The 10,304-nt window shown below is 35.3% G+C and overlaps 2 protein-coding genes across 5 annotated transcripts; one reads left to right on the top strand and one right to left on the bottom strand.

The window, feature by feature from the left end:
* Window positions 1-566: 566 nt before the first annotated feature.
* Window positions 567-5,083, top strand: LOC116114095 (F-box protein At2g26850-like). 4 transcript variants are annotated; one of them, XR_004125506.1, is made up of 5 exons: window positions 567-2,464; window positions 2,626-2,705; window positions 2,787-2,965; window positions 3,469-3,554; window positions 4,594-4,731. XR_004125506.1 is itself a non-coding variant. In XM_031400248.1 (5 exons), the coding sequence occupies exons 1-5, from the start codon at window positions 1,799-1,801 to the stop codon at window positions 4,779-4,781; spliced, it is 1,188 nt and encodes a 395-aa protein (XP_031256108.1). In that variant the 5' UTR covers window positions 567-1,798; the 3' UTR covers window positions 4,782-5,083. The 4 variants fall into 4 exon arrangements, 2 of the variants coding, with proteins under 2 accessions (XP_031256108.1, XP_031256109.1); XR_004125507.1 differs by lacking the exon at window positions 4,594-4,731 and adding an exon at window positions 3,929-4,585; XM_031400248.1 differs by having other exon boundaries at window positions 3,480-3,554; window positions 4,594-5,083.
* A 1,090-nt stretch (window positions 5,084-6,173) lies between these two features.
* On the bottom strand, window positions 6,174-7,337 carry LOC116114082. The gene has a single exon (XM_031400235.1). The coding sequence runs from the start codon at window positions 7,335-7,337 to the stop codon at window positions 6,174-6,176; it is 1,164 nt and encodes a 387-aa protein (XP_031256095.1).
* Between the last annotated feature and the right edge of the window lie 2,967 nt (window positions 7,338-10,304).

Here is a 10,304-nt window from a genome sequence, read left to right as displayed (position 1 = left end):
CCCTCTTTTTTTATTTAAATAATAATATTAATAATATAATGGCTTAAAGTATGAACACTTGCAGTCTATGCTAGCGAGGGTCAAACCAACATTTTCAATTTCTTTTGGTTGAAACTTAGAAAAGTTCAATTATTATTATAGTGTATTAGTTAATTAATTAATTTTCTAAGCTATTAGGTATACTACTTTATATATAATTTTTTTAACAAATTATTTCATACAAATTGATTATGATAAATATTTAATATCTTTAAAATGTATTGTTTAGTTAGTAAAAGGATCTCTTTTCTTACAACTCTCTTTTGATAAAAAAAAAAAAAAAAAGAAGGGGACTTGTTAAGAAAAAACATTAATAATTTTAATTTTCAAAATGTCTAGGATTTGTTTAAAGGACAAATTTGACGATAAAATTACAAAACTTAACATAATTGTCCTTAGTGAAAGATACAAGGACAAAAATAGTCAGAATGCATGGGGGAGGAGGAGTCTTTTATCCTTTTATCTATTTTATAAACCCTAATTTTATTATGTATATGTGTTATGATATTTTTAGAAGAGAGGGCATGGGGGAGTCTTTTCAGGCAAGTTGTAAGAGAGAGAGAGGATGTGATTTGTATATAGAATTGATGGAGATATTTGAGGAATATAGTGAATTGGGTGGTTTCATTTCATATCCACAAAAATAGATTGATAAATCGATAGACACCCTCCAAATTTCTCATTCAACTGTTACCGCCCATTTCTTTCTTTCTCATTATTGGTATTCTTAGTCTCTCCCTATCTATCTTAACTTTTGTTCACTATCTGTTTGATAATTTGCCTCAAAGAAAATTAACTTCTTGTTATCATTTGAGATTTGGTGAAGAAGATTTTGGTGATCTGAGTTGTGAATTGACCCCACAATTTCCGCTTCATCATAGTCATCATCATCATCTTCACCATCTCTCTGTCTTTGTCTTTTTTGTGTTCGCGTTTGTGTGTTAGTAAGTGTGTGAGCTGGGTGGTGCACCTAATTGTGCCTCAATTTCAATCTCACCTACCCAGATCTGTGCCTCTCATTTTATTGTATTTTTTAAAACGTTTCTGTTTCTTAAACTAAAATTCAAAGATTTTTGGAGATATGGGTCTTTGTATCTAGACTTATTTTCTTGGGATTTCAAGGTGTCAGATTGACCCTTATCAGATCTCACTCTACCCCACTTCTTTATTGAATCATTACCCATTTCATTTGATTCATTCAATTTTACTCATTTTCTTATCCCCATTTTCTGTGAACCATTTTTTTTTCTTTTTTATATATTACTAAAACAAGAACATGGAGCCCTTTAAGTAGTTTAGCGTCCTTTCATGTTGTAGATTTAGTTTTATACAAGATTTGGTTTTTGTCATCAAAGCTTGCTGATTGATTATTGATTAAGGTTTCTACATATATATACATACACAAATTTATATGTTAATTACATATACAATTCATTTTATTCTGATTTAGACTTTTGCTAGCAGGAGGCCCACTGCCGGGTTTGGTGGGCTTTTGTTGAACCAATAAAAACCCGTAACTTTAAGGTGTTTATGTGCACTTTGGTTTTTTCTCTTGAAAGAGGGGATTGATTATTAACAAGAGGAAGAGAAAGAAATGAATTTTTTTTAATTTTTTTTAATATTAATCTTTTTTAGTTTCCTCTTCTCTACCATTTTCTTTTCTACTATTGGGTTCCTCCGTCCCGTTCATTAATCTTTTGGCCTTATCATTTTTGCCAAACTTGAATTTGAGCCGTTAAAAAAAAATACCACTTTTGTAATGCTACTTTACTTCTTCATTTCTTGTTTCTCTTTCATTCTCTTTTTAAATTCCCTTTCTCTAAAGCCATTTCCACTATGGGCAACTGAGATGAGATTATTGTCTCTCTGGTTTTGGAAAGACTTGTCAATCTTTTCCATTTCAGCCTCCATAAAGAATACTTTTAAATTCTCTACAATTCCCTCTCTAAACAACATGGCTTTCACCTCTAAACTTGATCATTTTGTTGATGAAAGTTGTGGGGAGATGTCAGTTTTAGACTTGCCTGAATTGGTCTTGGAATGTATTCTTGAAAAGTTACCTCCTTCAGGGCTTTGTAGCATGGCTGGTGTTTGTAGTTCGTTGAGAGATAGCTGTATGAGTGATCATCTTTGGGAGAAACATATGACGCAGAAATGGGGTAGAATTATTGGCCCTGCTGCTTATAGGCAGTGGCAGCGGCATATGGCTACGAGAAAAGATTCTACCAATCTTAAGCAGGGTAAACCAAAGCTTTGGATGAAGCTTTTCTCTATAGTTCAATCCTTATCATGGTTTAGACTAAAGGTGGGAGATAGTTACAATCAGAAGAGTTCTAGTTCTTTGCCTGTTGATTCAATCATGTCCTGGTATCTTGCTCTTGAGAGTGGCCGTTTCTGGTTCCCAGCTCAGGTCTATAATCGTGAGGTACAGACATAGCAACACGAGCAACCCTTTTCTCTCCAGATAGTTATCATCTGTTCTGAAGCTTCAAAATTGAATTTTTACTTCTTAAAGTTGCAAAAAGATGTAACTTGATGGGTTGTGTTCACTTGTTTTAACAAATTCTGTTTTGGGGTCTTTTGCAGAATGGTCATGTTGGGTTTATGTTGTCATGCTATGATGCTGAGCTTAGCTATGATCCGCGCACTGACTCCTTTCAAGCCAGGTAATTTTAGAAAACAAGATTAAGAATTAGGAAATTTCGTATTATGGTGGGTTGATTTTTAGAGTTGGGTTTGTGTTGCAGGTATCCACCTCATGGAAGGAGGGTAATTGCAATAGAGCATGGTGTGCCATGGGAAAGGCTTAGAGCACCACCTAATGATACTACTCCTCATGATCTTCACATCTCTGATTGCTTGAATGAGTTACACCCAGGTGATCATATTGAGATTCAGTGGAGAAGAAACAAAGAATTCCCTTATGGTATGTTTCATGTACTATTTTTTCTGTTAGCTTCTTTCATTTCAGCCTATCAATGTCTTATAGATCAATTTGAGTAGCTTAAATTGTTTGTTTTCAAAGACTTTTTGTCGAGTTTTCTTCTGGAGTTTTTTCCCAGAATGTGGATTGGTTTGAGGTTGGTTGAAAAAAAAGGAAGTGTTGCAAAGAAATTATGTTGAAAAATGACTGGATCACTAGAAAACAATTTTCTGTGTCATATTTCTTGCAATCTGCAGAAACTGCAAAATAGTTGGATAATCTTCTTTCAATGAGAGATGGCCAGATTAAACTTAATCATTGTGTTATAAATTTTCATCAAAAACATTATACGCTGTTTTTTTAATGATATGCTCATGTCAACTAAAAATCCATCATACAAAATGCACTTCTCACTAAAGAGCCATAGCAGTGGACAACTAATTTATTTTTAATTGATTCTTGATTTATGTTTGTAATTATTTACTGCTTTCTAATTTTCGTCATAGATACTTTGCAGGTTGGTGGTATGGTGTTGTAGGTCACTTAGAATCGTGTGATGGAAATGAAAATTTCTGCCGTTGTCATAATAGTGGTGAGTTGATTTCACCTTTTACCCTTACAATTCGCACTTTATGCTCCATGTGATTGCATAGATAATAAAGTAGAAAGAAACAGAACTTTGGGAATTTAACAACACATTGTGGTTGGAGATCTTCTTGTGTTTTTGCTAGATCTTCTTGTGTTTTTGCTGCATCTTCCCTTTCTTGGTGATCTTAGAAATTGACTAAACCATTTTAAGGTGATAAATTTTTCTTCTTGTTCTGTGTATATGAATATTTAAGAGAAAGCACCACATCCATTGTAGAATGTAAAATTCACTTTCATGGATGAGACCCAGTTTTGGGTAGTCATTTTCTTGAATCCTATTTCTCAATTACTCTTTGTGCCTATTTGATTGGTCCCCAGGACAAATCATTGTCGCTGTGTCATAATTTCCACCAACATTATGATAACTCATGTCTCAGTGGAATATTTATGGCCAACCGCACTGAAAGAACTCAATGTTTCCTCAATGTTCTGTTGTTTGCGAAGTGGTCATCTTTCGGCTATGCGGGGCAGCACTGGCTATTGTCATCTCCCAATTTTTCATTTATTTTATTTTTGCCATTGTAAACAATTAGAGCACAATTGTTTTCAAGGAAAGCACATTCAGCATGACCCACTAATGAAAATTTTCTATCCGTTACCTCATCATAAAAGAAAAAGCAAAGGATCTCTTTTTGTTGCTTGCAACTTGACAAAACAGGGAATGTATATATCCATGTCACATAAATAATCTTACTCTTTAGTGGGACAGGAATTTAATTGACCCTCACTTTTGCAGTTTTCTATTTGTTAATAGCATAACTCAGTTTTTTTAAAGATTGAAGCAATAATTTTATTGTTTGTTTGAGCCAAGCAACTTGTCAAAAGATCTTGGCAATCTATAGGACACGCTTAGTATGTTGCTTTCTCTGTAATTTATAGTGGCATCAGCTGTAAAACTAAAACTATGAAGGTTATAAGCATTATTTCATAGTTGAATTTTTGTGATACAGCATGAATTTCTAATATTGCATTGGTTGTAACAGACATCGTGGTACTGGAATTCAATCAGTATACCCCTGGCTCACGGTGGAGGAAAACAACGATAAGTAGGAAAGACCATAGGGAGGAGGGAAATGAGGCAGATGGATTTTACGGGGGAATCAGAAAGCTTAAGAGCGAAGAGGAAATCTCCACGTGGAAACGGCTTTGGCCTGTGGAAGTCTTGGAATAGGCTTTCTGTCAAAAAGAATACTACACTTTGCCACGATTTGATCCCAGAACCTATTTTTTTCTTGTGATTACGTGGATTATTGTATTCGAGCTTTTCAAAAGCATCTTTAAGAAGCTGAAGATAGGCTTCTGATTCTGTTGCATTAAATGTGGAGGTCATGTTCTTCACCTTTTTCTTTAGAAATCTGTCATGGGAGATATTTAATGCTTTTTTCATAGGATTCTAATCCATGTGAATTGCCTCCCATTGATGTACCATCTTGTACCCCCACAATATATAAAAGGTTTTAGTTGGTTATCTCTTGATTCTCCACTTCTGGTCATCAGAAAATGTTTTTGAAAAGCAAGTTGTGCTCTACTGTTGTGACTTTTTGTTTTGATATATCTATTTTAAGAATGCAGCAACACATTATATTTTGATGTTTTGAGCAAAGTTAAGGGATAGAATACCAAATAAAAATTTAAAACAATTTTCACTCTGCTAAGCAAAACCATGTGATTATTTCACATATAATAAGCTTCAAAACTTGCCACTAGAGGATCAAGAAATGATGCTTTTACTGGTTTTGGAGGTCAGAGGATTGGGATGATAACTGAAAGATAAAGTAACAGTCTGGTTCAATCTATTAAATCATAATTCAGTCAACTTTTGGACTATAATTCAAGGGTAAAGATTGACTCACTCACCATTCAATCTTACAAATTTTCTCTTACAACCCCGGTGTGACACAGTTGCGCTACTGGGTATAGACGGGAACCTATTATAAGTTGACCATTGCAAGTTGTCACGTTAAATTTATAAGAGAAAGTTTGTAATATTGGGTTGTGAGTGTAGTATATCCGTAATTCAAGGATCTAAAACGGTAACATATAGAAGAACCATTTGGGTTTGAACTTGTTTTTGGTGGGATCCGCTATTATGAAGAGAGTTTTGAATGATATGAATAATGTCCCAGAAAGTAAAGGTGCAATTAATAAAGATAGCTTACTTTACTTCCCTATCATTAATCAATTTGTATTGCCTCACTGTCAAGGAACATCCATAATTAATCAATTGGACCATCCTGCATTTAATTACCAAATATTAATGTCCAGAAATATTTGGTATGATCCATCTGCCTACCATACAGCTTTTGCTTATCTAAATAAACTAACTGTCATATTTAATAGATAATATTCAAGATTTGTAACTCAAGAAACTAATATTAAATTCATAACTTAAATAGATAATCATTTTCCTAGGTGTCCATTTTTATTTCAACGTACCACCTTAAGGTTAACAACTAGCTGTTAACCCTTAATAAATTTCAAGATGTTTACTTTGATACAATCGGTATCATAAAAAGACACACAAAATGAATCTCTTAGCTGCACTGACTATGTCCTAGACCTGTTAATCCGCATACCTTCTCCCATTACCCATGCAAAGAAATAGCTTAGGCCTGTATTGCATTATTGTCATTTTGGTCACTTCAGACACCCTTTTCTCTTCATTGTATTGGGCTAATTTCATGGACTTAAAGCTGAATTTCCTTGTGTAACTTCTCTTGGGCAATGTTTCACTTTCATCTTTTGCCTTCTCCTCATTGCCTCTTCTCCCTATGGATGCACTCTTGAGTAGAAATTTCTTTATTTTTTCCCTCTTTGATCCCCTTGTTCCTTCTTTAGGATCCTCTTGGGTCTCGCCCGGTTCAGGCCCATTTCTCAAGCTGGGCTTTCCCAGCTTTTCATGGCCCATTTTCACAAGCCTCGCATGTCGAGCAAACAATACTCCTTTGGGCTCAGCCAGCCTAATGGGACTTCTCTGTTCATGTCGACCCATATTCCCTTTCTGATTAGGAGCCCATATTGAACAAGGCCCAGAGCCATTGAGCTCCATCTGGCCATCTAAATTCGGTCTTGGTTGCTTGACGTCCTGATGATTTTTGAAGCTAATTGAGCTATTAGCATGCTTTTCTGGGCCCCTGACTCGTAGTGGTGACATAGAGCGAGCTCGTCTATGAGTTTTCTCTCTTTGTTCCTGCTTGACAGTCTCCAACGCCACCATGAAAGGATCAAAATCATCATTCCACAAGCTCCTACGTTGAAATGGGAATTTCAGCCTCCCACTTGGGGACCTTGGTGAAGAGAAAGTTGAGTTATTTTCAACACTGTTACCATATTGAAGGCGTGGAGGAAGCTTTAGTGGCATGACTTTCCCATTACAAAACAGTTCATCAGCAAATGCCATGGCAGGAAGTGATGACCCTTTGCAGTGCTCCTTCTCTTGTTGCTTCTGTTGCAAGCATGGCATCTCGAAAGTCGGGCTCGTTTCGAAGTCATGATCATAATCGGGGAGATTAAAACGACGACTGGTTTCAAATTCGAAGTCAATGAAACCAGAATTTGCATCTTCATAGGGATTTGGTGTGGTTGGCTCGGTTTCAAGATCGTAGAAAGATTTAAAAGGCTTTGTAGTAGGGCTAGTTGGGGCACTATAGAAAGACAAACCGTCCATGCTGAGTCTTTTGGGGCTGGTGGGTGCAGTCAAATAGAAAGAATCATGATCAGTTTCCATAGTAGAATATATGATTGTGGAGAGGGTTTTGCTCCTGAATAAAAGGAAAGCAAAGGTGATATTAATATAAGAGGAGTAGGGTTTCACAAGATTCCAAAGTATTGTTCAAAGATAGAAGATATATTATAATGCATGCCAAGTCAATAATGCATTCATGTGGGGAGTGGGGACAAAAGGGTTTGTATTATGAATATGAAGTAGAATACATGAGGCCAAATCACTGTCTTTACATAGTATGTTTTTGACATTCAAGGGATTTGTAGATACTCGACCTTGTAATCCAATTTATCAGATGATCACAAACAGAATCAAGCATCCCAAATATAATTAATTGTCACGGGGCTAGATTAATTATATTATATGAATCAACAAATTAAAAATGGACATGTCCTAGTTACCACAAGATGCCCTAGTTTATGGTTTTGTGCGTGACAGATTTATTCCATCAAGGATATACTGCCATGCTTCTAAACACTTTTTGTTAGTCTTTATCAAATTGGGATTTTAGAATTCGCTCTTAATTTGATCAAAACAATTCTGGAAATATAAGTATGGATTCCTAAGATTGAAGGCTTCCGTTGGGTACACTTTTTTTAATAGGATTTGTAAAATCTTTTCTGATACATTCTAGATGAAAATATTACTTTTTAACCCCCCGCGTTTGTTGAATATTAGGAAGTCTAAAGGCCAAATGCCCACACCCATTCAAACCGTGCCTGTCAGCAGCTGAAAACATAAATTCTCATTTTGGGCTCACAAATGAAACAGAGAAGACAAAGGAGGAGAGAGAAGAAGAATTGTTTGCTTAGACGAACTTTCTTATCAATGACGAGTAAGTCTAATCATTCCTCTTATGTAAATTGATTTTGGTTCACTTCACCCACTCTGTCTTTCTGCAGTTACCAGCTCACCTTTCACTTTTGGTCTCAAGTTCTTCAACTCTTTTGCCTCCAATCTGCTTCTAGTGAGTTTGTTTCTATGAACTAATAAAACTTTATATCTTTGTTATTCAAATTTTTTTTTTTTTTTTCCGTGCTTTCATTCTTTATGTGATTTAGTATAGTGGACTAATAACTGGCAAATCGACAAACCTAGAAACTATTTGTTTGTGTTAAGAACCCATGTCATATTTGCAGGAATCATGTGACATGGAGATAATTAGTTCGTTGGATTAAGAAACAACAATTGTTGCAGTGTTTTTTCTTCAAGTAGATTTTAGTAGGTAACTGGCATGAGTTGAAGTGGGGCAAAGTGTTGCGTGTATGATCATGATGTGCTTCAAACAGAACTGTAACCCTTTATCGATTTTCCAAAGTTCATTATATGGTTAAATGATACCAATGTTGGACGTGAACAATCAATCTTTTGCCAGAGCTAACTTCAATAGCCGGTGGAAATATTACAATGATCTAGTTGTTTCTAAAACCACATCTCCCTGTACAGGGCAAGAGTTTGAGTTTGAATTGTTAGTCAGAGTTAATCATATGTTTAATGGTTCTTAGATGTACAATGGAAAAGCGTATGTTACGCTGGGTGGAGTGATCTCACTACATTTCTTGCAATGTATGTAATTGATAAATGATTAGAGTGGAGTAAACGATCTAACCATTTGTGGAACAGCTGATTTTGATTTGACGGACAATTGGTGTGGCCTGGTGCTATGCTTTGAATGATTACATCTCAAAAAACGCTGAGCTGCTTCAAGGATTTCTATTATTGAATTAGGCTGGTGTTGGTAAATTTTCTATCAACAGTATTACCTGTTGCCTTGTCTACTTACTGTCTGAAAATCCAAAGTATTCATTATTGGTTAGCGAACAAAGTTGAATTTCTAGATAATCTTATAATTATATTTGGAGATTTATAGAATGATAGAAATGACTGTTCTACCTAGTGCGCAGGTACTCATAGGGTTTTCATATTATCCAGAAAACATGATATTACATGATTTAAAGTTAGTAGGCGATGAACACCTGCCACTCTACAGTCATCCATACATACATATATAAGATCATGATGACAATATGGTTTATTTAGCTGTGTATAATGTAACTATGTGTGCACACACACAAATGAAAAGAAAAACTTTAGTGGGAAAGCAAAGCATACAATAGACTAGAGTCATCAATGTGTCTTCAGAGTGTGTATGGTTGACAAATGCAATCCTTAGCCTTCCATGCTTTATTCCTTTCTACTTGTTTTTATGCGTAATACCTCTCACTTTAATGACCCTTTTTTAGTCTGACCATGGTAGCGTTTTTGGCTTGGAGGTCATTACTTGGTTTCCTGTAGAAGAAAAGACATGTCTGATGGCTGCTTTCTGGAATACAGGAATTACTGGCATACTCTGCAGCAGATTTTGCCGTGAAGTTGTTTTAACTGCCTAAGATGAAGTGCTCAAGGCAAGTTCAAAAAATTAAACTAGAAAAGTTGGCGGCTTCATCTGTAATTTTCTTAATTTTGACTATTTTAGTTATCCATACATTTTCAGATACTGAAGAAAAATATAGATCTCCATACTCTATGGAAAATCAGTTGAAAGCTGGTGGGAAAAGAATCTAATTAGGAACAAAAATATTGTAGAGCTGATGTCTGGTTGTTTCCTTTATGCAGGATTGGAGTTGAGAAGCTAGAATGGGGAAATTCTGATCAGATCAACCAATTTTACACAAATATGGAGGATTTGATCTATTCTGGAGCTGACATTTATACGGTGTCCCAGATTATTTATGTTATTAACTCGTTTTCTGAAGAATATATACTCAAATAGGAGCAAAAATAGTCATAAATATAAATGGTTCTCTGAGCCTAAGATTGATAAAGCTTTCAATACGAATCAAATGGGAGTAGAGTCAGTTGCTAGAATAAAGTGAAACCAACATCTGCAATTGTCTCCAATTTTTTGTGTGTTTCACACGACATGATGATCATGCACTATATCCACTTTAACAGATCTGCTAAATGTTC

The sequence above is a fragment of the Pistacia vera genome, unplaced genomic scaffold (genome assembly GCF_008641045.1).
Source record: "Pistacia vera cultivar Batoury unplaced genomic scaffold, PisVer_v2 Contig70, whole genome shotgun sequence".
NCBI classification, from domain to species: Eukaryota; Viridiplantae; Streptophyta; class Magnoliopsida; order Sapindales; family Anacardiaceae; genus Pistacia; species Pistacia vera.
This window is presented reverse-complemented; position numbering and strand designations above follow the sequence as displayed.

Bases quoted from the DNA above. Each gene is read 5' to 3' on its own strand.
- LOC116114095 (XM_031400248.1), top strand. From the start codon at position 1,799: ATGCTACTTTACTTCTTCATTTCTTGTTTCTCTTTCATTCTCTTTTTA. The intron at 2,966-3,479 runs GTATGTTTCATG...GATACTTTGCAG, and splicing joins AAACAAAGAATTCCCTTATG to GTTGGTGGTATGGTGTTGTA. The intron at 3,555-4,593 runs GTGAGTTGATTT...TGGTTGTAACAG, and splicing joins CTGCCGTTGTCATAATAGTG to ACATCGTGGTACTGGAATTC.
- LOC116114082 (XM_031400235.1), bottom strand. From the start codon at position 7,337: ATGGAAACTGATCATGATTCTTTCTATTTGACTGCACCCACCAGCCCC.